This window comes from Eschrichtius robustus, chromosome 20 (genome assembly GCF_028021215.1).
Source record: "Eschrichtius robustus isolate mEscRob2 chromosome 20, mEscRob2.pri, whole genome shotgun sequence".
NCBI classification, from domain to species: domain Eukaryota; kingdom Metazoa; phylum Chordata; class Mammalia; order Artiodactyla; family Eschrichtiidae; genus Eschrichtius; species Eschrichtius robustus.
The window spans coordinates 58,084,731-58,111,091 of record NC_090843.1 but is presented as its reverse complement, the minus strand read 5'-3'; the positions used below and the strand labels follow the sequence as shown (position 1 = coordinate 58,111,091).

Genomic DNA, 26,361 nt, shown 5'->3' with positions numbered 1-26,361 from the left:
TACATACGCCATAAACCAAAAATATTAAAAGATAAACAAAATGGTAACCCAAACTGCCTCTCTGCACAAGTTCTCTGTCCTCCTATTTTCCGGTGCCCTTGAAAATCTACTCATACCAAGAATGGATCAAATGTGGTGTATACACACGATGGAATATTATTCAGCCTTAAAGAGGAAGGAGATTCTGGCACCTGCTACAACATGGATGAACCTTGAGGACATTATGCTAAGTGAGATAAGCCAGTCACAAAAAGACAAATACTGTATGATTCCACCTCTACGTGGTATCTAGAGTGGTCACTCACAGAAACAGAAAGTAGAAGGGTGGCTGCCAGGGCCTGGGGGTGGTGGGGGAAATGGGCAGTTGTCCAGTGGGTATAGAGTTACAGTTTTGCACAATGAGAATGTTCCAGAAATCTGTTGCACAACAGTGTGAATATACTTAACACTGCTGAGCTGTATACTTAAAAACGGTTAGAGACTTCCCTGGTGGTGCAGTGGTTAAGACTCTGTGCTCCCAATGCAGGGGGCCCAGGTTCAATCCCTGGTCAGGGAACTAGATCCTGCACGCATGCCGCAACTAAGAAGGCTGCATGCCGCAACTAAAGATCCCGTGTGCCACAACTAAGACCTGGCAGCCAAGATAAATAAATAAACATTCTTTTTTAATTTAAGAACTTCTCTTTAGTAAAAAAAAAACAACACAAAACTTAAAGAAAGTGAAGAGACAAGCTACAAACCCGAAAAAAAAATGGCTAAAATGATTAAATTTTATGTGTTTTTAACCACAATTAAAAATTTAAAAACAAAACAAAAAAACCACCTCCATCTTCTGGAAAAATAAAGAAATCTGATACACCAAAAGGCTCCCATGTAAGCAGCAGGAACTTGCTGAAAGAAACACAGGCTACGGCCAGGAGACGGGGTGTACAGGGCTGGAGAGGCCAGCGCTATTCCTGAGTCTCGCTGGCAGAAGGCACAGAGGCCAGAGCCGGGGAGGAGGACCCCGCGACGAGTGGGGGGCCTCGAGGGAGAAGAAGGCTGTAACAAGAGTCACCTGAAGGGGTCGCCCACGGGGCTGAGGCAGAGGACGATGTGCAGGTTGTTCCGCACGCGCTCGGTGAGGTAGGTGAAGAGGCTGTCCGAGGACTCGGGCACCTGCTCCGCGCGGGCCTGCTCTATGATGAGCGTCTGGATCTGCGCGGAGGCCCCAGTCAGAGGGCTGAGGTTTCAAGGGCAGAACCCAGGGTGGGAGGGAGGAGGGAGCAGCAGGTGGGGCTGGGCTGACAGGGTGTGGGTTTTAAAGCAGCTCGGCCCACTAGCGTCCCGCGAGGGAAGATGGCAGAAGAGGAAGCACCACCTAACGGGGGGCTGGGGGGAGGGGGTGCCACAGCAGCATCCTCTGGGATTAGGTGAGAAGGGCTTAGTTAGGAAGGCCAAAGAACCAACTGGTAGTGGGTGTGGAAGGATCGCACCTCTTCAAACTCATCCACCTTATAGAGATTGGGGACCTCGCCTGAGCTGAGGATGTTGTTAATGTCCTCTAGGAATGATTCGTCAGCAACCTGGGTGTCCACAAAAAGGAAGGACGTGGCCTTGAGCTCTACCCCAGCCTGGCGATACAGACGCTTGATATCTGGGCCAGAGGAGACGGAAAGACTCTTCAGATTCACCATCATGTCCCTCCGTCCCCTTCTGAGATTCAGGAGCCCTCCCCCAGCTGGCAACACATACAGGACACCGTCCTGTACCCCACCCGGGCCTGGTGCGGCTCCCTACCCGGCTTCCATCCCTCCTCTCACTTGTCATCACAGGAAGTTCAGGCATCTGATCTTTCACTCCCAGCCCCAAACCCTCTTCCACCTCAGAAACCCAGCGTTACCGTCTCGGAATTCCTGCTTTCGATAATGTTTGGTGACCTCAATCTGGAAGGTGATGTACTCGCAGATGGATGAGGCCAAGCGGGCCAGACTCTGGCGTCCGCTGCCCCCAATGCCCACCAAGAGCATGTTGCCCCGAGGCTGTCCAATGACCCGCACAATCCGTGTGACTGGAGGGTAGGGGGTGAGGGTAATGAGTTGGTTGAACAACCTCAGGGGACCTCCAGGCCCTAGGCTGGGGACTGGGACGACTAAAACTGCAGCAGAGGAACCAGGCAGCGTGGGAAGAGGTTGGTGCCTGAAGCACTGGTAGCAATTCAACTCTCAACCTCCACCGCCTCTGTTAAACACCATCATCAAGGAAAACCCCACCCATGGCCACAAGCACATCTGGGGTTAGGGAGGAAGGCAACTTCTGAGACTTGATTTGGGAGCAACCTGGGAAGAGATTCCCATTTCCTTGGAATATCCCATAACCAGGACGCTGGAGAAGGGACGGGAGCAGGAGGTGCTCACCGTGCTCAATGGCCTCTCGGAAGAGCACCAGCCGCATTGGCACGACGGCGGGTGACAGGTTGTACTCATTTAGCGCCGTCTCCATGGCTGTCCTCAGGACCGTCAGATCTGTCAGGTCTTCATACACCTTGGGCTCCCGCAGGAAGTCCCCTGGGTCATGGGAAGAGGGGGGCAGATCTCAAATGCCTGGTCCTCCCCAGGCTTCCCCAAAGGGCCCTACGCATCCATGGGACTTGGTGCCCCGCCTCCCCTTCTAACCCATCTCCTGAGAGTCTCCAGCCTAGAGGGGCCACAGCTCCCAGCTCACCAAAGATGGGAGAACGTTTGTTGGGACAAAGGTTATGAAATGTGAGGTCAAAGAAGGAGCCGAGTTTGTCACTTATGATGCCCACGAAGGCTTCCATGTCTGCCGTGTCAACTAGTCGGTCAGAGAAGACTCTGTTGGGAGGGAGCTGGGGTGAGGTCTGGGAATGAAGAGGAGCGTGGTCTTGGGGAAGCGACAGGCGGGTGGGGGGTGGGGGCTTGGGCTTGGGAAGGCCTGGATCTGGCAGGCACAGCTACCTCACCTGAAACATTCATGGATCCAGAGTCGTGTGATGATGGACTTGGTATCGTGGAAGTCCCTGCTGGCTCTCAGCATGCCCTGGAACACCTAGGGAAGGGGCGTGGCTAGTGGGATGGAGGGAGGGAAGAGAGTCCCTCCAGAAGTTTTAGAGAAGGCAGCATTCCCGGATGGGGGTGGTTTGGGGTGTGTGGGATGCTGCTGAGCTCCAAGGCTTACCTGGAGGAGAGGAGAATGCCTCCAAGGAGGCTGTGCTGGGCCAAAGGGGCAAAAGGTCAGACAGAGTTTCACCTTGGAGATGTCTCGAAGGTTGAAGAGGTAGTGGATCTTGGAAGGCGTGGGCAGGAAGCGCTGTACCACGGTGTTGTACACATCCAAGGTGGCCTTGGTCACCACATTCCCAATGGGCTTCACCTCTTCCTCAAAGTCCTGGAGCTTCTGATTGATCATGGTGCCGAATATCCGGATGATCTGGGACTCCTAGAAACAGGCTCTCAGACTCAACGTTGCGGGCTCATGACCTTTCAGCCAAGGCGGGGGACTAGGGTCAGGGGAGAAAAGCACTTGTCTTGGGGGCAGAATTTAAGGGGGGCACAAAAAACCCTCAGAAATCAAGAGGATAATGCTTTAGTGTAATATTTAAAAATCAAGATTAATGCAAACTGTCCACAATGAACAAATACGAACATTTTAAATAAAGATGGGATCCGTGTTGCTGGTTTTTCCTTTTGCCTCAGGCTCTCATGCGGCTCAGCACGGTACTATACTGATCTTGTACTTATTTAAAATTTTGGTGTCTTGTTCATCGTGAATTTTTGGCATTAACTTTTTTTAACGTTGCATGAAAATATTATTTATCTTGATTTCCGAGGGTTTTGGGTGCCCCTGAGTGGCTCCCTCGCCTCACCCTAGCCCTGGGCCGCTCCCAGCTCTCTGCTTTGAGGATCTACCTTCCTGGTCCATTTGGCCCCCACTCTCTGCCCACTGGGAATGTTAGGCTTCACATGCCAGAGCCAGGCTGCACTGTCACCCTGCAGCCCTCCTAGCTCAGCAGAAGCAAGGCTCCTGCGGACAGCAGTCTCCCCTCTGTGTATCATAGCTCCCTGAATGCAACTCAGCCCTGGAGGTCCTTGGGCCCCTCAGTGATCTGCCCTGTCGCTCTCTGAGCCACAGATGGCTGTGCCTTCTACAGTCCCCTCCCCCAGCCCTCAGGATGCCCTCACCGTAGGGAAGGTCATGTTGATGATGTTGAAGCGACTCTGCAGCCTTGGGGAGATGACGGTCCGCCCACCCCCGGGAGGGCCCATGGCAGCCATCAAGAACATGTCCTAGAGAGCAAAGACCAGATGGGGCAGGTGGGGGGTGGTGGTGGTGGAGACAGGTGAGAGGACAGGAAGAGAAGGAGCATGGAAATAGGGAGGATGTGAGAGGAGCCAGGAGGAAGAGAGAAGATGGAGGGACAAACGGGAAGAGGGAAGACAGGGACAGAAAGAGCAGGAAGAAACACGGAGCAGTAGGGGCAGGGAAAGGTGAGGGGAAGGAAGGGATTTGGGACATTTTTACAGAATTACTAAAGTAATGTATTTGTTCTTATTTCATCATTATAATCCATGTTCCCAAACTGGAAAATAGAGGTAAGTTAAAAAAACAACATTTGATTACGTCTTCTAGACTTTCTCTTCTTTTCTATTTTAAATATATATATATATATATATATACACACACACACACACACACACACACGTATCTGTGTATGTATGTGCGTGTTTTTTCTCAGAAACATACGAATATATTATTAGGTGAGTTTTGGACCCCGAGGGCCAGATAGATGAGTGCCCCAGGTATCAGGCTGGAATGGCTGCCTATTGATTCAGGAAAAAGAAACAAGACACTCAGAATCCCACGGGAGAAAAGTCAGGACTGAAGGGAGACGCCTGGACTCTGGGTGGGGAGTGGAGGTGGTTACTGAAACAGTGGGAGGTGGAGAGGCCTGGAGAGGGGGTTATGGGCAGCTCTGGTTGGCATCAGCGTTGCCATGGGAGCGAGGTGTAAGAGGCCTGGGAAAGGAGTGGAAGTTGGAGGACAGGCTCCCTTGGTCACGAAGCACAGGACAGTCAGTGAGGAGAGTTACTAACAGGAATTGATAACCTAGGAGCCAGATGTCTGGGTCCTGAGAAAGGCAGGACGCTCCTGTGTGGGGAGGAACATAGGCTTACAGGATTCTATCCTGGGGTCCCAGAGGAGCGGAGACTGAACCCATCATGGGCAGGAACGGAGGCCTGAAGAACAAATTCTCGGGATGCTTACTCGAATGTACTTGATGGTCTGCTTCGTTCGATCGTACCAGAAGCCATAGTCAATCCAGAGGCGAATCAGCTCCAGGGGGGGCTGGGACCCAAACGTGTCCTTAGCTGGCATATTTAGGTCATCCATGAAGGTGATCATGCTTTTGCCTCCAAATGGCACATAGACACCCTTGGTTCGCTTCTCCACCCTGCTCTCAATGATGCTCTGCACGTTATTGGATGCGGTCTGGTGAAAAAGGCACAGAATGAATGCTTGGGTCCCCCAGGAGAAATACGGGGTTAGAGAGGAGTGTCGACCAGGCACTTGGATCCCAAGGGGGAGCAGAGGCAGGGAAAGAGCAGGGAGCTGGCGGCCTGGCCCTGGGTCCTGCCACACACCTGCGCAGACATGTTGACCGTGAGCACTGACCACTGGCTGGAGGGCAAGGACTGCAGGACACTCTGAGCGATGGACGTCTTTCCAGTCCCCACGGGACCCACCAGCAGGACGGGGTTCTGGTTGGCCACCAAGGTGCTCACCAGGTAGTTGTAGCGGACAGTGTCAACGGTGGGCACCATGATCTTGTAGAAGGGGAAGCTGGTGGGGAAAGGGACTGTGTCTCAAGATCGTGGCCCACTGCTTTCTAACTCCCGCTTCCTTCTGCCCCCCAGTGTTTATCTTCCTCCGGCATCACCACTCTCTAATCACCAAGCCTGCCTCCTGCGGGGCCTGGGGATCAGGCATTCTCCTGAAGGACCCTGTCCCATTTCCTCTAGATCCCGCTTCCTGCACTGGAAAGTCACCTCTGCCTTGGGATCCACCCTCTCTTCCCATAGCTCACTTTTGCACCCCTCTTTTGCTCTCTCACCACATCTCCCACCCACCGCAGCCCCAAGCCTGACCCACCCCCCAGGCCTGGCTCTCACTTTGGAGGGTAGCGCCAACTCTTAGGGAGCTTCTCCTCAAATGATGTCCAACTCCGCATCTTGGGGTCCACAAAGTACTCGTACACTGTGTCCTGAGGAGGGAACGTGTGGCGGGTTACCAAAGCCTTCCTTTAGCTTTTCCCTGCTCAGAAAAAGCGCTCACAGACCACTGGGCAGAAGAAAGAGAGCTGGGTGGCAGGCTGAAGCTCAAGAAGAGTCTAAGGATCAGGGATGCAGAAAAATAGGGCAGCTGGGTTTGAGGGCCCTGACCTTGTTGGGGAAAGTGCCCTCAATCTCTCGGAGGTAACTGTCAATCTTCTTGCGGCCCTCCTCATCCACGGAGGCACACACAGACCAGATCATGCTGAACACAAATGTCAGCTCTACCATGGAGACAAAGTTCTCACCATCAGCTGGGTTCACCTGGGTGGAAAAGGAGAAGCGGAAATACCGTAAATCTATAAGAGGTGGAGGCGTCTAATTGTGGCAGCTCATCACAAAGGCTTAGAGTTTCCCTCCCTTCCTGGTTCTGTTTGGAAAACCATATGGCTGTAGATAAAGCTAAATCAAAACATTTAAATAAACCTACTAAGTTACAGAGACACGGTGGGAAATTGTGTTGAGGCTCCACTGTCTACCATATTGAATCCAGAGTCCTTAGTCTGTCCTTCCAGCACACACACATCTCATCATCCTCTTCTCGGGGTCTCTGCTGCAGCGAAGAGGGGTTGTAACACCGCCAACACCATCCACCCATCACCCACCCTGCCCAGTGGGGACTGACTCGTGTGTCTCTGTGTTTTTGCAAAAGCCATTCCCTTTACCTAGACTGCCCTCCTCTCTTTGTTTTGTTCATCAGCGTTCTTCCCCCTACCCAGGCCTCCTCAGCAGCTGGGTGCCACTGACACTATATTACTGGCCTTTTCCCCTATGTCATTTTGCAACTTCACCTACATAGTTTTAATTTATATTAACCGTACCAGGAATGACACATACTGTTATAGATCTTAATTTTTATATAACTTTATATTAATAGTTGAGTGATCTGGCAATGTCCTTAAAAACAATATGAACCATTTCTAGGCAGTGATTTAATCTCAACAGAAAAATACCCAATTTTGGTCCTTACTCCATAATTCTAAACCAAACAAAATTTTTCTTAAATATCAGTTAATCTGAAAATTTCTAAAACCCCTCATCAGATTAGATGGGGAGCTCCTCCCAGCAGAAACAGTATCCCAGGGTCTTCCCTGGCGGTCCAGTGGTTAAGACTTCACCTTACAATGCAGGGGGTGCGGGTTCGATACCTGGTCGGGGAGCTAAGATCCCACATGCCTTGCAGCCAAAAAAACAAAACATAAAACAGAAGCAATATTGTAACAAATTCAGTAAAGACTTTAAAAATGGTCCATATCCAAAAAAAAAAAAAAATCTTAAAAACGAACAAAAAAGAAACAGTATCCCAAGGCCTCACAGATTCCAAGACTTAATATTTAATTTTTGAAAGGATGGAGAAATGAGGAACCAAATGAACTATCCTCAGCTCCCACATATGGGCAGGAAATTACAGTGAGACCCATTGTGTACTATATCTGATTTAGAGTCCTTAGTTTGGCCTCCCAGTGTTCATGCACACGCGTGCGTGTGAGCACACACGTGCGCATGCACACGCACACACGCGTGAGCACACGCATGCACACACGCACACAGGCACGCACACACACACCGCTCGCTGCCTCCACGGTTGGTGAGGGCTCCCCTTGGAGTCTCTGCTCCACTCAAGCCTCATGTTCCAATTGTGTCTCAGACACACCGTTTCCCTGAAGTTGTCCCGGGAGGTCGAGAGCCCTTCCTGCCCTGGTCCCCCCTCACCCCGTTCTCCGGTGTGGCCAGGGCTGAGTACAGCTTGCAGAGGGAGATGATGCCGCTGTATTCCGGGAGGGGCACCAGCTCGTTGCAGTTGTTCTTCTTAAAGGTCAGCATCTTGTTGATGAACTTTTCGAACATGCGCTGAAGAGGCTCTGCCTCTACCTGGAGTTGAATAAGCAGGGGCTCTGAATTATTCTTGTGTCCCCCGCAGGCCCCACCGGTTCCTCTCCTCTCCTCCATTCCCTTCATACCTTTGGCCTCTTCTCCAGCCATGACTGAACATAGGGCTTCCAGCCCAGGTCAGCGTAGTCAGTGTACACCATCCCGCAGCGAGACACGGTGGCTGGGGAGGCCACTGCCAAGTTTTCCACTTCGAACAGGAGAGACACCTATGGATATACTTGGTCAGAACCTTGTCTTTCCCTCAGTAATAAAAACACCCAGAATTCTGATGCCCCAAGGTGTCTCTACTGAGTACCACGTGTGGCAGGATGAATAAAGACCTAAGCTTTACAAATGATTTGTTCGTTAAAAGAAATCAGGGTTTATTCAAGGTCATCCTTATGAAAAATCACTCTCTCGCTCACATTGTTTGAGCGGGTGGGAAAGGGTGGGCTTTACAAAAGCCCACGAATTGTAACTCTGGGTGCACAACGGAAGGTCATCCCTCATATGTCGGTGGCAATGAGGCTGCCTCAGTCCACACGGTGCGTCCTAGTACACAGTTTTTTCTATACAGCTGTCCTCAGCGTCTGTGGTAAGACGGGCATTTCTTCTTCAGTCACAGGTTGCCCTGAATCCAGGCATCCTCCTCCTGGGCGTTCCTATAGAACCTCCTCTTCTTGTTGGACGCCCCTGCTCTTCCCCTCAGCCCCGCCCCGGGCCCTCCAGTTTCCACTCCCGAACCTGCTCAGGCATCGCGATGCGCTCTCCGTTGATAAGGGTCAGCACTTTGTTATCGTCCATGACAGAGTTCATGCTCTCAATCCACAGTGTGTCCACAGGGCCATCGAAAAGGATCCACTTCTCATCCGGCTTCTCGTCTTGGTCAGAGGTGGATGATAAGGAAACCAGAGCTTTGTTACCCAGCCCTCCCTCCACAGTCATCTCCCTGGAGACGCAAGCAGTTGCTTCCTAGTGATCTCCGCATTCCCCAAGCATTTTTTCCCCAAAAATGAGCTTTCTATCCCCAGACTGCCCACCCCCGCAGGAGATTTAGGCATCTGCTCTCCCTGCCCCAAGATCCTTTGGGTACCTGCACAAGCCGTCCGCATGACACTGGACAGGACGCCGTCTGTCCATTCATTAGTGTTGAGGTCATATTCCCCATACAGCTCCCCTAGGGACAGTGCCTTAGGGTTCAAAGGGAACTCCTAAAAATGACACAGGAAGGGGGCTTTGAGCTGCCAGCTGACACAAATCCCAAGATGTCCCTTTATTTCCACCCTCCCTTTATTTCCAGGTATTTGTATTTGGCCCCTGTCTCTCTCATCCCTCCCAGGCCGCCCTCCTGGTCTGCACCGCCCTCCCAGACACCTACGCATCCCTGCCCCCAGCCTCACTGTCTTCCTGCTACTCAAGTCTCCTCCAGTGGCCCCACTGTCCCAGGTCCGTACTCTGACAATGTTGAAGTTGGGCTCTCCGGCGCGGCACAGGGAGGACAAGGAGGACTGAAGAATTCTCCACGAGGCAGTCTTGCCGCTGCCTGTGCAGCCCACGATCATGGTGGAGTGGCGGGAGTTCTTGGTTTCATACAGCTGGATAACCTTGGTGAGGGTGAACGGGGTGGTCTGCAGGCCCATATCCCGAATCTCCTGCTCAATGGTCTCCTGCAGCTGAGAGAAGGGAAAATACAGGAAGCAGAAGAAAAAGGGTGCTGCTTGTAAAGGACTTTCAAAAGCTCCCCGATACCCAGAAGGATAATGTGCAAACCATTAAAAATCGCACCAGGGCCCTTTGCACCCTGGCAGTTGTTTGTTCCTTGGGAGGCTGGCCAAGTGCAGAGTTAAGAGATTGGGCTCTGGAGTCAGCCAGCCTGGGTCCCCAGCTTTCAGCTATGTGAACCTGAGCAAGTTAACTTCTTTGAGCCTCAGTTTCCTAATCTGTTAAATGGGAGTAATGATGGTACTTCCCACTTAGGGCTGTTGTATTAGATAAGATAGTCAATGTAAAACACAATGTCTGACACGCAGCTCTACACGTCTTTTCTAATATCATTCAACAAATATTTATTCAGCCTCTAAAGTATGTGCCAAGCAGTGTGCTGGGTGCCGAGAACAAATTAGTGTTCATCCTATCGCAGAGCCCACAGTCTGGTGGGGGAGCCAGACATTAAACAAATCATCACCTAAGTTAAAAAGACGAAAACTCAAATTCAAAAAGATACACGCATCCCAATGTTCATAGCAGCACTATTTACAATAGCCAAGACATGGAAGCAACCTAAATGCTCATCAACAGATGAATGGATAAAGAAGATGTGGTATATTTATACAATGAAATATTACTCAGCCATAAAAAAGAATGAAATAATGCCATTTGCAGCAACATGGATGAATCTAGAGATTATCATCTTAAGTAAGTCAGACAGAGAAAGACAAATATCACATGATATTACTTACATGTGGAATCTAAAAAAAATGATACAAATGAACTAATTTACAAAACAGAAATAGACTCATAGACATTGAAAACAAACTCATGGTTACCAAAGGGGGAAAGGTGTGGATAAATTAGGAGTTTGAGATGAACAGATACAAACTACTATATATAAAATAAACAAGGACCTACTATATAGCACAGGGAACTACATACAATATCTTATAATAACCTATAATGGAAAAGAATGTGAAAAAAAATATATATATATAAAACTAAGTCACTTTGCTGTACACCTGAAACTAACACAACATTGTAAATCAACTATACTCCATTGAAAATTTTTAAAATAAAAATGAAAAATAAAGAAATGCTTATAGAACCATGACCCATGTGGGTCCCAGAAGAGTGTGACATTTTTAAATACACAGCCAATGCAACCAAATAAGTTCAAACAAATGCAAGATTTTACTTGTATCTCTCAAACACCACTAAGAGGCCTCACCCCTACTACTTCCCTCCACTGTCTGAGAATTAGTTGTATTAGCATGTTTGGGTGTATTTGTGTGTATGTGCGTGTTTAGCATCATGCCAAAAGTTTAAAATGTCACATTTTCTATTTACTCAGTTTAAAATATCCTGTAATTTCTTCTTTGACCCATGAGTTATTTAGAATTGTATTGCTTAATTTCCAAACATTTGGAATAATCATATTTTGTTACCAATTTCTAGTTTAATTCTATTGTGGTCAGAGATCATCCTCTGTATAATTTTCAATCATTTGAAGTTTATGAGACCGCTACTTCATAATCCAGCACACAGTCAATTTTGGTAAACGCTCCATGCATACTTGAGAAGAATATGTATCTGCAACTATATGCATATAATGTTCTACATGTGTCAGGTCAAATCTGTTAAAAGCATTCAAATCCGTATCTTTTTAAAAAATATTTATTTACTTCTTCATTTTATTTTTGGCCGACAGTGTTGGGTCTTAGTTGTGGCATGCGGGAACTTTCCCTGCGGGGCACAGGCTCTTTGTTGCAGGGCTCGGGCTTCTCTCTAGTTGTGGCACATGGGCTCAGTAGTTGCGGCTCATGGGCTTAGTTGCCCCGTGGCATGTGGGATCTTAGTTCCCTGAGCAGGGATCAAACCCATGTCCCCTGCATTGGAAGGCAGATTATTAACCACTGGACCACCAGGGAAGTCCCTCAAATCCGTATCTTTATGGATTTTTTTTTTCTTTTTTTTGGCCACACCGCACAACTTGTGGGATCTTAGTTCCTGGACCAGGATTGAACCTGGGCCACGGCAGTGAACGCGCTGAGTCCTCACCACTCGACTGCCAGGGAACTCCCTTTATGGATTTTTTTATCTGCTTATTTTATCAATTTCTGAGAGAAGTATGTCAAGATTTCCCACTAGGGTTGTGGATTTATCTGTTTTTACCTTTAGCTCTGTCGATTTTGTTTTATGCATTTTCTAGCTCTATTATTAAGTGCATACAAATTTAGAAGGCCATATCTTTCTGAGCATTGGCCCTTTTATCATTATGAAATGTCCCCCTTTATCTTTAATATTCTTCTTGCCATAAAGTCTACTTTGCCTGGTATCAGTAGAGTTAAGATTGTGATCAGAAAATGTGTTCTGAATAAATTCCTTTGAGCTTTTTGAGGCAGATTTATGACCTTTACATGGTCAAGTAACCTAAATATTCTATGTATGCTTGAAAAAAATGGTTATTCTTCAGTTATTGAGCGCAATTGCTGTCAATGTCTTGATTAACTCAAGATTGATTGTGTTGTTCAAATCTTCTTTAACAAAACTGATTTTTAGTCTGCTTGGCCTATCAGTTATTGAGAGATGTGAAGAGCGCCACTACGATTGTAGATATGTCTATTTCTCTTTGAAATTCTGAAAAATTTCGTTCTGTTTATTTTGAGGCCATATTATTAGATGCATACAAATTTAGAATTGTTGTATCTTCCTGGTGAATTGAACTTTTTATTATTATGAAGCGACTCTATTTCTGGTAATTCATTTTGCCTTAAGGTCTATGTTGTCTGATATTGCTACCCCCAGCTTCCTTTTGATTAGTGTCTACCTGATGTATTTTTCTAGTCTTTGACTCTCCACCCTTTGTCTTTATGTTTTACGTGTGTCTCTTGTAAACAGTATTAAATATTAGTATAACAATATATACTATTCAATACATGATTATTTTTCCTTTCCTGCCCAACTTTTTGGTTTTCCCTAGGGGCTAATAGTTGCTCTCATTTTTTGTTTGCTTAGTTTTTAATATACTGATCTTTAACTCAACTCCAAACTCTGCCAGTTGACTAAATCTCTCAAAACTTTTATTCTCATCAGATATCGATTTCCTCTTCTTAAAGAAGTCTAGGGACTTCCCTGGTGGTCCAGTGGTGCAGAGTCCACCTTACAATGCAGGGGACGTGGGTTCGATCCCTGGTCAGGGAACTAAGATCCCACATGCCACGGGGCAACTAAGCCCACACGCCAGAACTACTGAGCTCACGTGCCTCAACTAGAGAGCCTGCGTGCCGCAAACTACAGAGCCCATGCGCTCTGGAGCCCTGGAGCCCATGTGCCACAGCTAGAAAAGAGAAAGACCAGCGTGCCACAACGAAAGATCCCGCACACCTCAACAAAGATCCCACGTGCTGCAACTAAGACCCAATGCAGCCAAAAATAAATAAAATAAATAAATAAATAAATAATTTAAAAAATACCTTAAAAAAAAAAAAAAAGAAGTCTGCCTGAACCTTCAGATTTGCTTCAGTTTGGATTGGCTTCTCTCTCTGTCTGGTGCACAACTGTCATCCCGTGTCCTCTATCTTCCTCTTTCTTGGCATGCTCCTGCATTGTGGTAGAGCACATCCTCTGGTAGCTTTCTGAGAAAAGGATGCAGTGGAGGTAATTTTTTTTTTTTTTTTTGAGAGTCTGCTTGTCTGAAACATCTCTGATCTAGCTTCCTATGTGACAGGTTGTCTGGGTATAGCATTTGAGGTTGGAAATAATTTTCCTTCAGAATGTTGAAGGCTGCTTCATTGTTTACAGAGCCAATGTTGCTATTGAGAAGTCCAACATTCTAATTCTTGATCTTCTGCATGTCATCTCTTTTTTTTCTCCCTTTTTGGAAGCTTGTTAAATCTTCTCCTTTTCCTAGTGTTTTAAAATTTCACAATGCTGGGCCTTGGTAAGGATTTGTTTTATCTATTATGTCATGCATTTATAGATCCTTTAATTATGGAAACTTAGATGCTACAGCTCTGGGGATTCTTCGTGAATTGTTTCATTACTGATCCTGGCCTCCTCCATTTTCTCCGTTCTTACTTTTTGGAACTGCTGGTATTTCAGTGTTGTCTTTCCTAGACTGGCACTTGAATCTTAATCTCTTTCCCGCTTTGTCTGCTCTGCTCTATTCTCCGGAATATTCCTTTTCCAACAGCATTTCATCAGTATTTCATGGATACAATACCTTAATCTTCTCTCTGAGTATACTAATGATAGATTTTTTTTAAAAACTTTTCTTCCCTCTGCATTATCTGTTTTCTCCAATTTGCTTTTTCCTATTTGTTTTGGCTGCTTTCATGTTAGAGGCCTTCCTCAGATGTGTGGTGAGCCTTGGTTTTCGGCTCATATATAAGGGTGGAGGACTAAAGAGCTGAATGGAAGCTCTTGAGTGTGTCAGTGGGGCCTGTAGGCTGTGAGTGTCACTGTAGATGATTTATCTGGGACTTTCGTTGGGAAATTTCCATTGTCGATGTCGTATTCATTCCTCTTGGGACAGAGAGATTCCCCAGAGAGAACTCTTCCAATTTCCTGTCTGGCTGCCGGCATTCTGGGGGCTTCAGAGAAGGCTAAGGGTCTCAGCATTCAATGTGTAAACATTCATTTAATCCCCATTTTTAACAGAGTTTTCTCCCGCCCTCAACTATACCATGTGTCCCCCAGACCAGAGACCTACTGTTGTTACCCTCTAGTCTTCCACCAAAGTGAGAGAGGCACGGCCATCCAGGGTCTCAGAGAAGGGGAGACCTGCTCCCAAGACTGTTTGCCTCCAATCCTTCTCATTTCAGCTACACCTCCTTTACTCACTTCCTCCACCTACTCCCAACTCACAGTTCTCCCCACTTCCAGCCTCTCAGGTTTGCTGAGTAAGTCACAACTTGATTCATTTATTCCCCATGTCACAATTTTGCTGTCATTGCCTCTCCCATTCTCCCCATCCTTTCGGGTATAGATGCCTTATTTGTAAAAATCTCTTTCGAGTAGTTGTAGCGGGTTTTCAAAAGGAAACAAAATTGTCTTTAATCCACCTTTTTACCTGGAAGTCCTCTCTGTGAGTTGCTGGATTTTAAAAATTTCAATTATAATATTTTTTCATTTGTAGGAATGCTGTTGGTTCTTTTCAATCCTACTTTGTTTAGAAGTCTCTTGTTCCTGGATCACAGTTTCAAGCTTCTCTCTTGTTTCTTTATTTTTATTTATTTATTTATTTATTTTGCTGTGCTGTGTGCGGCTTGTGCTTGCGGGATCTTAGTTCCCCGACCAGGGATCAAACCCTTACCCTTGGCAGTGAAACAGCAGAGTCCTAACCACTGGACCACCAGGGAATTCCCCTCTCTTATTTCTTTAAATATATTAAATTTAGTTATTTCTAGAATTCTGTGCTGATTATTTTCCATGTTTGAAGTCTCTGTGGATCTGATTCTGCTGTTCTGTTGTTCTTTGGCATCCCATTCACAGTATCTTGTTTCCTTGTGTGTTTTGTGATTTTTGACCAGAAGCTGCTCATTTTCTTGGACTTTTATGAGAATTCTTTGAGGCTTAAGTTGAAGCTTCATTATTCTAGAAATAATTTGCATTTGCTTCTGCCAGTCACTTGGGGGAGACACTAACAACCTGGAAATACTTAAAATTAAGTTCTAAATTTGAGATGTGGGGCATTACACAGTAAAATTAATTATGACCAGAAACCATGTGAGGGCTGACTTGTGGTTAGGAAATCTCAAAGGAGATTTTGCCCCTTCCTCTCATCATTAAAGGTCACGACAAGCATGTTTCTTTTCTGCATGGACCCACCTCAGTGGTGGGTTTCTCATTTTCCCACTTACTGAAGGTGTTTTCCTTTGTGGACGGAAGTTTATGCATGACTGGGTTTTCTGTTATACCTCAAAATGTGGGCTGCTTTATCTCCTACCCCCAGTGCCTTAAGTTCAACAAAAAACTTTCGGGGAGAGAGCCAGCTTTCTCATTCACTTGCCTCCCTGCTTTTACTCCCCCTCCTCATCCCAGAATTCCTTATTTCTTGCCAGTTTAGCAATACATTTTAAAAGATGTATTTTTATATTTTTACCCAGCATTTTAGTGGTTTCAACTGAAAGAATCATTCAGGGTATCTAAACTACCATACTGCCAGAGAAGAAAATTCCTACACTTTCTAAAATTCTCCTTCCCTGGCCTCTTCCATCCCACTCCTCTCATATATCAAAGAGCTCCTAGCAGTCTCTCCTCAAAACTCCCTGAATGAGGAGAGAGGTAGAGACAGGAGAGGGCTACCAGGTAGAAAGTAGAAAGGCCAGGGGATCAGCGGTCTCAGTGAAGTCAAGGAACTGATGAGTAGAAGTACTTGAGCTGGTGAGTCAGGGAGTAGGGAGTTGAGGTGAGAAAGTAGAATGTTTGAATAGGCCTGTATGGCTTTATAGATAAGGAAGCCCAAAGAGAGGCCAACTGTGTTGCTCAAAGTCACAGCCAGTGAATGGACAGCTAGTGAAGGGCAGAACAAGACCTGGAGGCCAGGTGTCCTGTTTCCAGACCCACATTCACACGTGAGGTCAGGGAGAGTCTTGAGGAACAAATACCTTGCCGTAGTCAATGACCGGCAGCTCGATGCTGGGGAATAGATCTTGCACGATGGCATTGAAGAGCGGCACGTCCACTGAAGTTAGCTTGGCGATGTTCATGTCTCTCATCGAGAGCAGCAGAACCTGAATGGGAAAAGACAGAGACTCAGGCTCGTGGAGCCAGGGCCGAGGTACTCATTAGGCCCTTCCTCTCCAACTGGGTGAGAGGCAGGAGCTAAGAACAATGGATACATCCGAGCTAGTCTTTAGCGATAGGACAGGTGGAACTCAGGCAACACCTGAGGGGAGGGGCAGGAGGGTGGGAAACCTAATCTAGCGAAAAGTAAGAATCTCAAAAACTTCAGTGAAGGCGCATAGGACCCGTGACAATGGAGGTTAAGGTCCAACGGTCGTGTCCTCGATCTACCTCTTCATCAGACAGATCCGGCTGCAGGCGGCGCTTCTTGCCAGCGCAGTGCAGGAGGGAGGTGAGGGCACGTAGGCCAAAGTCATAATGGTCCTGTCTGGAGAGCTGCTGCACGGCCAGCGAGTAAAGTGTGTACACCTTCTTGGCCAGAATCTGGAGAACAAAATAGAGGAGGAAACAATCCATCTCCCCACCAATCCCCCTGCTTCATCTAGGGACAGTTACAGATCCAAGAAGCTAGGTCCCGGGACTTGGAGCAGCTGGGAAGTGCTCTACGGACAATCCTAATGAGAATATCCTGTGAATCGTGCCATCAAGGACTAGTGACACCGTAGAGGGGAGATCTCCCTCCATATCCTACTGACAGCCATGTAAGTTCCTTGTAGGATAAACTGATTATGAGGCCTCCAGGGGGCTCTTCGGTCCAGAGAATAATCACGGAAGGGAAATAAAGTATTGGAGACAAGAGATTATCAGAATACCTTGCAGTTGCCAAATCCTTCCCCAAAGAGAATGATTTCTGCAATGAGGGTAGAATCGGGCACCACCATGGCAACTGGACGGAACATGGATTTAAGATTATCAGGAAGCTCTGTGCGACCAGCATAGCCTGGAAAACAGCGCCATTTATTCAGAATCCATACTGCTTCCCAAAGACCTACTTCCCAATCAGTCCCATTTTCCCCATCCCCAGCTCCATCCCTAACTCTCTCCCCAGCTCCAACTCTGAGACCTCTTCCTTTCTCATCTCAGCCCTGGCTCTTCCCACACCACTTTGCTCTTCTTTCCTACCCCTGGTCCTTTCCTTAACCTTCTGCATGGCCCTGATTCAAACTCAAATCACAGAGCTGTCAAGTTCCCATCTCTCCAAGTTCCATGTATAACTCACGTTAGTGCTAATGGAAATCGCACCTGTTTATCTGATTCTTTCAGTACCGAAACCCTTTCCTGTTTTCTCGTAGTTCCTTCCCCCAGAGCTGTTCCCAGGCAACAGTAATGAGAGACCCTAGGCCCTGCACTTTGGGGGAGATTCTCCCATTAGGCAAAAGGGATGGCAGACAGACCAGAACTCTGGGAGCTAGTTCAACAAAAGAAGATGGCTAAGCACTTTAAAAGACTAGGGCTACATATATGCACGCAAGCTGTTATTAATCCCTTTAGGGAGAACAGTAAGATTGCCACCCCTTCTCCCAGAAATGTGTATGCTTATCCTTCTCTCACACTTTATGGTCTTTAGCCACATTTCACTCAGCTAAAAATACTGGCAGGGGTGGGGGGATGCACAGTTATTTGCCCTGAACACTCAGTTCTCCCCCCAGGAGCCCCATCCACTCCCAGGCCCTTACCAGGGTTCATGGTGATGAAGATCCCACAGGACCACACCAGATTTATTTCAAAGCCCTCAAAATAGAAGCGGGTGAGGCCGGCAGCCAGGGCTGAGAGGATGGACAGGATCTGCTGGGCCACCACGGATAGCACTTCCACGTTGATGCGGTTAAACTCGTCAAAGCAGCCCCAGGCGCCCATCTGTGGGTGAGGGGGAGTCGCTGGGAGCAAGAAAAGTACCCCCAGACTGGGAGAAACTAAAAATTGTGACTAACATATTCTCTCTGAAATGTTTGGATAGGAGCAGCAGCCTCTAAAATGAATGTGTGTGTGTGCGCGCGTGCGTGTGTGTGTGTGTATGTGTGTGTGTGTGTGTGTGTGTGGTGGAGGGGGCCCCGTAGCACTGTTGTGGTTTCTGGCCAGAACTTTCCATCAGACAGGAAGGATCTAGGGGAATGCCTGAGAGGTGTGGGTGGGAAAGTGACCAGGGTAGGGAACTTGTGGGTGTTGAGCGCCTCCAGTGTGCATGAGTTATTGAATCCTTACATAATCTTGTGATTTTGCAAATAAGCAAAGTGAAGCTCAGGGAGGCACAGGGACTTCCCCAGTTGTAAGAACTAACTGAGGCGATGCATTGTCGTCAGCTACGAAGCACTGAGCCAGATCTGGGTTTCGGCTGATTTTCTGGAACTAAAAGATACTGAAGGGGCCTCCTGGCCAGGCTGGCAGGACGCTCACCTGGGCCAGGCCTGAGTACATCCGGCCCATGGACTTATAGTCCAGGCCCTCAGAGCAGTTGACCACGATGACATAGATGCCAAGGGCCTTGCCCAGGTCCTTGACGGTCTCGGTCTTCCCTGTGCCTGCGGGACCTTTGGGGGATCCACCTCGATGCAGGTGCAGGGCCGTGGTCAGTGTCATGTAACACCTGGGGATGGAGGACAGGACTCAAGCCGGACTCCTGGAAGCCTTGGCTCGGCATTCGCTGCCCCTACCCCAAGCCCCTTGCTCGCCTCCCCATGGCCGACCTGTCTGTCAGCGGGGTGATGACAAGCCGGCCAGAGTTACCCAAGTACTCATAACCATACTGGAACTGTGTGTTGGTCTGGCGGATCATACAGTCATCGAGATCCTAGGGAAACAGGGCAGAGTAAGAGAGGGGCGGGCTTGGAGGAAGACACAGAGCTGCAGCGATGGCTGAGAGGAGGGCTGGAAGCGGCAGGGGAGTTGCAGGGAGAAGACTGGGGGCTCCTTTTAGAATTAGAAGGAGGGACGGGCTTACGACCAAGACGGGAACTGGGGGTCACGCTGCACGTGTCCAGCCCAAACTCTTGCAGCAGCTGCTTGGAGTCTTTCTGAGTCCCGATCAAGTGACACCCAGAGTGGGCACTCCCTGGAAAAGTGCCACTTGCCACTCCTTACTTGGCAGATTCGAGAGAGAGTTACGAGCTGGATTAGGGTGCTATGATAGGACTAAGGGTTGGGTTGGGATATTACTGTATTTAGAGAACATGAATTTAGTTAAAGCATTAGGATCGGGTTTAGGGTACGGGAGTGGGAAGATGGCCCTTCGGCACCTTCTCCCAGTAGAAGCGCAGTTGGCTGAGCCAGTCGAAGGAGCTGACATCCATGAGGCCACTCTTATAAAGCTTCTCCAACACGTCCCGGGCGTGGACTTCTATCGTCACCAGAGCCACAATTTTAAGGCGCATGATCTTGGTCAGGTTCCCCCTGATGGCTTCCGAGTACTTATTCAGTATTGACACCTGTGGAACGAGGTGCCAGAGAAGAAGGTGGCCCGAGCAATGCCACCAAACCCTAATCACGCCTCGTCCCAGCATCATTCCACATCCAACCGCAATGCTGACCCCACCCCCACTGCAGCTCCTGGCCCCCAACATCAGCACAGGGAGACGTACTTCTGACCCACCCAACCTCTTCTTGCTGGACACCTCCCATAACGCACCCTCGTTCAGACCCTTTCCCACCAGCTCATCGCTAATTCTGACCCAATGTATTGCCCTCTCCCTCCAGCTCTAACTCCAGGCCTCTCCTATCCTGGCAGGGCTCCCCACCTGCTTCTTCTTCATGACCTTGAGGATTTTCTTGTCTCCCTGCTCCTTAGCTGTCAGCAGGCACTTGGTGACATCAGCTGTCCACTGGATCTGACTGGCAGTGATCACCACCTGGGGCACGTGTAGAGGCTCTATTCCAAAGCCCTGTCCCTGGCCACACACAAGCCCGGCTCCCAAAACCCAGCTTCTTCTGGGACCAGGTGCTACTCCTCTCACTATGCCTAAACTGCTCTGAAGGATGGGCACGTGCCCAAGTCAGGAGCTAAGGGTCCGCGGTGCAGGCTTCCGGGGCCACAGCCCAGAACAGGGGGCAGGAAACCTGCCTTTTGTGCGACTCAAGATTCTGTCCTTAGGGACTTCCCTGGTGGTCCAGTGGCTAAGACTCCGCGCTCCCAATGCAGGAGGCCTGGGTTCCATTGCTGGTCAGGGAACTAGATCTCACATGCTGCAACTAAAGATCCCACATGCTGCAACTAAAGATCCCGCATGCTGCAACTAAGACCCGATGCAGCCAAATAAATAAATATTTAAAAGGAAGAAAGAAGAAGAAGATCCTGTCTTTACACTGGCTGCTTCCTTTCGGCTCGGCCCTCCTTGTTGCCTCATTTCCACTGACCCCAGCTCACCTGGCCAGCCCACTCCTTCACCCACTTATCCCTCTTGTTAAGAAACTTCTTGAGGGCCAGGCGGCAGTTCCGGAGAAGGTCCCGGAGGGTCACCCTCATGGTCCGCTCCACATCGCCAAGCCAGGACTGGGGGGAGGTGAGAACAGGATGGCTCGCCCTCAGGGCCAGAGTCAGGAGTCCCCAGAGTGCAGGTGCTTGGGAAACAGGACTCCGGGGCTTTGGGGCCCAAGAGAAGAGCAGGAGCTGGGCAGCGGCCGGCCTGCGTCCCGGAGGGAAATGGAGACTAGGGGGCAGACTGTCCAACTTTCGGGTGCAGGGTAGAGGTTAAGAGTTTTAGGAATGGCAGGCGGGAGGGCAAAAAGTGACTAATATCCCTTCACAGAGATGCCCTCTCCTCACAGAGCCAAGCAAACTTAGAAGAGTCAGCTTGCTTCTTAGGCCCTCGTCGCAGCTCACCTCCACAGGCCCTTCTAGAAGTACCGAGTGGAGGAAATCGACATACTCGCCGTCGCCCGAGAACATTCCCACCGCTTCCCATTTGCTGCTGGGTCCCCCAACCTGCAGAAACAGGAAGCTCTTGAGCCCTTGGAGGGTAATTTCTGCTCCTCCCCCCTCCCCTCTATATTACCAGTTCTAGAAAGTTCTGTCCCAGATACCCAGAATCATTATATCCCCCTCCTGCTGGGAGGGCACGGTCCCCTCCAAGGCCTTGAACACCTTGACGTCGCCATCCCTCCCCTGCCCTCCTTCGCATCATGCCCACCTCTACTGACCTTCTGCATTCTCAGCAATTTGATGTTGTCAAAGCATTTTTTGAGGTGTGGCTGCACAGCCTCTGGGTTGCGGGACTGGCCCAGAATCTCCAGGAGGTCATCATTGGACAAGAAGTAGAAGCGGGGGAAAATATGGCGCTTGGTCTCTAAATAAATATCCAGAGACTTCTGGATGTCTTCCAGGATAGTGTTCATTTCTATCAATGTGTCCAGGAGGCCTGGAGAGGAGAACAGTGAATGATATTTGGTGGCCCTTTTACCATTGCCCTGAGTAGATCTGGAGCCTCCAACTATATCCACTTTGCCAGCTCTTGAGTATTGGGGCACAGACTGCCATATGGTTTTTGGAAGCAGATGCAGTGTCCCCAATCACTCTTTTCCCATCCTCTTCATTAATTCATTATTAAGTATTCATTATACACTATTGTACGCATTATACATTATGTATTTTTTTTTAAAATTTATTTATTTATTTATGGCTGTGTTGGGTCTTCGTTTCTGTGCGAGGGCTTTCTCCAGTTGCGGCAAGCGGGGGCCACTCCTCATCGCGGTGCGCGGGCCTCTCACTCTCGCAGCTTCTCTTGTTGCGGGGCACAGGCTCCAGACGCGCAGGCTCAGCAATTGTGGCTCACGGGCCCAGTTGCTCCGCGGCATGTGGGATCTTCCCAGACCAGGGCTCGAACCCGTGTCCCCTGCATTGGCAGGCAGACTCTCAACCACTGCGCCACCAGGGAAGCCCTACATTATGTATTAATTATACAATTCCATTAATATAACTACATCTCCCATCAGTCTTTTCCCACCAAAGAAGTGGGGCTCTGCCGATCATCCCAAGAGCTTCTGAAAATTAGAGCTTGTTCTGCACATAAACAATTCAACAAGTTAAAACATTAGATTTGGGACTTCCCTGGTGGTGCAGTGGTTAGGAATCCGCCTGCCAACGCAGGGCACACGGGTTTGAGCCCTGGTCCGGGAAGATCCCACATGCCGTGGAGCAGCTAAGCCCGTGCGCCACAACTACTGAGCCTGCGCTCTAGAGCCCATGAGCCACAACTACTGAGCCCACGTGCCACAGCTACTGAAGCCCGCGCCCCCTGGAGCCGGTGCTCCACAACAAGAGAAGCCACCGTAATGAGAAGCCCACACACTGCAACAAAGAGTAGCCCCCGTTCACCGCTACTAGAGAAAGCTCGTGTGCAGCAACGAAGACCCAGTGCAGCCAAAAATAAATAAATTGAAAAAAAAACACATTAGATTTAAATACATATCACACGCACACAATGAAAGGGGTCTGCAGTCACTGGGGTTGCCAGTGTCCCTCGTGACAGAGCAAGAAGAGCACTAGAGGGAATTCCCTGGCAGTCCAGTGGTTGGAACTATGAGCTCCCACTGCAGGGGGCGTGGTTCCGATCCCTGGTTGGGGAACTAAGATCCCACAAGTTGTGCGGCGTGGCCAAACAAACAAACAAACAAAAAGAGCACTAGATTGGGAGGCAGCCGATGGCCATCCAAACTGCGGCTCTTTCACTTAATTAGCACGTCAATTAACCTCAGGGAGCTTTTACCTCTTCGTAAAATGGTAATAAGATCCACCTCAAAGAAAACCTCGAGATATAAAATAAAATGTGTTCATATTTGTAGGTTCTTGATAATGTTAGTTTCCTCCCAGCATTAGATTTTGATTAGCTTATCTCCTGGTCTTCCAAGTTTCTAGCTTTCTGAAGAAAGCATGGATGTCATGGAGTCTGAACTCTGAGGTGACCCTCAGACCCTCAAGTACAAAGCCTACAGGCTGTTAGAACCTTTGAGCGACCACCTGAGTGGCCCCTGGAGACCACAGGGAGACCCGGTAGCAGTGGACAACACAGCTTTGTTCTGTGTGTTCAACGAAGAGATGACTCTGCTTATAAATTGTTCTAAAATGTAATCATGTCAATTATCTCAAATATTATTTCTAAAAAATTCATATTGTCACTCAATTTTGCACATCCTAATACTTATATTTTACCAAAGTAATTGAATAATAATATTTTTTGATGTGTATACTTAAGGTTCTTGGGAAAATGAAGAATTGTTAGATTGGCCCTTGGCAAAACAAAGAGGTCCTCCGTACCCCATGCCAAAACTCTTCTCAGGACACGCACTGTAGGTACCCATCGCCAAACATGACTCCCTGATTCTTTACCCCAATCGAGCATAATCAACCAGACCTCACTATGTGTACATCTCTCCCCCATCCCCTTACCCAATCCCCATGCCTACCAAAATGTCTACATTAAAGACTAGCTAATCTGATAAACCAATTAAAGTCAAGGTAATAACAATAGCTCATAGTAACCAAAGGTTTTCTCTGTGCCATTTAATGTGACAAGGGCTTTACTTGCATTATCTCATTTACCTGCATCATCTCATCGAATGAACCAGCTAGAGAAGAAGAGTGATTCCTCGATCAGTGTTTCTTGAGGCACAGTACTAATAATTGAGCACTAACTTTATGCCAGACACTGTACTGAGTGCTACATACTCCTCTATTATCCTTACAAAGACCCTGAGAAATAGCTATCATTAACCCCACACACACTACAGGTGAGGAAACTGCAGTACGGAGGAAGCAAGCTGCCCGAGAGCACATAATCGGTAAGGCATGAGTCAGATTTTGAACTCAAGTCTGTCTGATTCCATAGCCCATCCTCTTAACCATTATATTGTACTCTCCTCAAATATGTGTGGAGTTTAATTTATGGAACTACTATTTAATGCTTAGAAGAGGTGGTGGTGATGGTAGGACAGCCAGGTGCAATGGTCAATCTTTCAGTAAATGAAGAAAGTGGGGCTTCCCTAGTGGCGCAGTGGTTGAGAGTCTGCCTGCCAATGCAGGGGACATGGGTTCGAGCCCTGGTCTGGGAAGATCCCACATGCTGCAGAGCGACTAGGCCCGTGAGCCACAATTACTGAGCCTGCGCGTCTGGAGCCTGTGCCCCGCAACAAGAGAGGCCGCGATAGTGAGAGGCCCGCGAACCGCGATGAAGAGTGGCCCCCACTTGCTGCAACTAGAGAAAGCCCTCGCACAGAAACGAAGACCCAACACAGCCAAAAATAAATAAATAAAATTAAAAAAAAAAAAAAGAATGTGGCCATGACTTCACATACACATAGCACCAGCTGAGGTTACATCAGGGATCAGACCTGGATAGTGGGTGCTCCGGAGAGCATTGGGATCCTTGTTCATCCGGTCCATGATGTCTTTCCAGTTGCCGTTGACTTGGTCAAATAAGCCTGATTCATTGGGCAGCTGCTTGCGGATGTCCTCTCCTAGGAAGATATTCTGAAGGGCCAACAACTGGCGTGAGAGGCTGTTTCTCACACACTCTCCACACTCTGCTCCCTGCTCTCAGACCAGGACTGACAGTTGAGGAGAAGATAAAGAGCATCAGAACCAAAGGGCAAGATGCTCAAGTTCTAGAAGGAAACTTGGGATTGGGAGGCCAGGTTTGTGGGTCCGAGAAGAAAAATGGAAAAAGAACAAAGGCTTTGCAAGGAGGAGGCTGAAGATGAGAGGTAATAACCAAGAGTCAGATGCCTAGGTCCCAGATGAAGAATGGCTTTAGAGGTGGGAAAACGGGGCCGATAACAGGGCAACTATCTAGGCCCTACACAAATAAAGGAGTCAAAACAGCAGGTAGGGAGAGCTCAGGCAGAGAATCCTGACCTCTAGGTACATCCACTGACGCTGCACTGTGAGCACCACCTCAATAACTTCCAAAATGAGGGAGAGGCAGCGTTCCCAGTGGTCTACATCCTTCGCAAAGGCCTTGACGAAACGAGATGCCTTCATGGTAGACAGAGACACCTGGTTATCTTCCAGCGCCTGAAACGCTTCTTCCGTGCCTCTGCGGTGGAAGGTATCAAAATCATAGTCTAGCCCCATCTGCCAAGCCTCGGTCCCCACTCTGCAGCCCAGGTCACACAGCCCTGTCTACCTGAGTCGGTGATGGCCCTTATCCTTGTAGGGGACTATGTCTAGCTGAATCACATCCCAGGTCTTGGCAATGTTTTGTAATGCCTGCGGAAAGAAATTGGGGAACAGATCAATCAGGTATTTAGCCCCCAAGGGTAATAGGAGCTGGGAGGGGCCATCAGATGATGAAAAGCTGGAAGCCTTTTGTTCCAGGAAGCTTAGGAAATGGGGGCCATGGGAAAGGACTCTGTCATACCAACTCTATAGCCAGCTCTCTGGTTGCTGAGGCAGAGATCTCCCCAATTTTCTCCACGTGCTGATCCATCCCAAGCTCCACGATCTGCTCCAAGGTGAAGCGTTCAGATTCCTGATCAAACTCCCGTTGGACCTCGTCCCTGACCTGATCCCAGTGCCTGCAGCCAGGGGCAAAAGGTCAGATCAGGACGCTGGAGCACGAGAGCCTACTGGAAAGTGTCAGCATCGCTCCCCAATGGCTTTCTCCCACTGGGATATTATGAGTCCGTGTATTTATTAATTCACGATTCAACAGATATTTACTAAATAGCCTCTAAAATACAATCTTAGGCACTGTGGGGAATACAGAGATTGAGGTGCTGACTCTCTGGAGAGGGAGTTAGGACAGATGATTGCAGGTTCACTACAGATGATGCA

General features: G+C 48.4%; 1 protein-coding gene across 1 annotated transcript in view; it reads right to left on the bottom strand.

Annotated features, from left to right (window-relative positions):
* Positions 1 to 26,361, bottom strand: part of DNAH2 (dynein axonemal heavy chain 2) — a 94,147-nt gene that overhangs the window by 25,990 nt on the left and 41,796 nt on the right. The window contains exons 24-55 of the mRNA XM_068529806.1: positions 25,946 to 26,102; positions 25,712 to 25,794; positions 25,441 to 25,621; positions 24,918 to 25,056; positions 21,732 to 21,949; positions 21,415 to 21,516; positions 20,959 to 21,084; positions 20,333 to 20,443; positions 19,835 to 20,023; positions 19,286 to 19,389; positions 18,996 to 19,185; positions 18,278 to 18,458; positions 17,414 to 17,541; positions 16,932 to 17,084; positions 16,523 to 16,648; positions 9,656 to 9,874; positions 9,295 to 9,412; positions 8,946 to 9,082; positions 8,291 to 8,428; positions 8,043 to 8,201; positions 6,441 to 6,593; positions 6,171 to 6,262; positions 5,643 to 5,841; positions 5,266 to 5,490; positions 4,182 to 4,286; positions 3,250 to 3,438; positions 2,963 to 3,048; positions 2,704 to 2,834; positions 2,397 to 2,546; positions 1,883 to 2,050; positions 1,476 to 1,636; positions 1,058 to 1,197 (exon numbers count right to left, since the gene is read on the bottom strand). Coding sequence (XP_068385907.1) covers positions 1,058 to 1,197; positions 1,476 to 1,636; positions 1,883 to 2,050; positions 2,397 to 2,546; positions 2,704 to 2,834; positions 2,963 to 3,048; positions 3,250 to 3,438; positions 4,182 to 4,286; positions 5,266 to 5,490; positions 5,643 to 5,841; positions 6,171 to 6,262; positions 6,441 to 6,593; positions 8,043 to 8,201; positions 8,291 to 8,428; positions 8,946 to 9,082; positions 9,295 to 9,412; positions 9,656 to 9,874; positions 16,523 to 16,648; positions 16,932 to 17,084; positions 17,414 to 17,541; positions 18,278 to 18,458; positions 18,996 to 19,185; positions 19,286 to 19,389; positions 19,835 to 20,023; positions 20,333 to 20,443; positions 20,959 to 21,084; positions 21,415 to 21,516; positions 21,732 to 21,949; positions 24,918 to 25,056; positions 25,441 to 25,621; positions 25,712 to 25,794; positions 25,946 to 26,102 — 4,758 coding nt within the window. The remainder of the gene's footprint in view (positions 1 to 1,057; positions 1,198 to 1,475; positions 1,637 to 1,882; positions 2,051 to 2,396; positions 2,547 to 2,703; positions 2,835 to 2,962; positions 3,049 to 3,249; positions 3,439 to 4,181; positions 4,287 to 5,265; positions 5,491 to 5,642; positions 5,842 to 6,170; positions 6,263 to 6,440; positions 6,594 to 8,042; positions 8,202 to 8,290; positions 8,429 to 8,945; positions 9,083 to 9,294; positions 9,413 to 9,655; positions 9,875 to 16,522; positions 16,649 to 16,931; positions 17,085 to 17,413; positions 17,542 to 18,277; positions 18,459 to 18,995; positions 19,186 to 19,285; positions 19,390 to 19,834; positions 20,024 to 20,332; positions 20,444 to 20,958; positions 21,085 to 21,414; positions 21,517 to 21,731; positions 21,950 to 24,917; positions 25,057 to 25,440; positions 25,622 to 25,711; positions 25,795 to 25,945; positions 26,103 to 26,361) is intronic.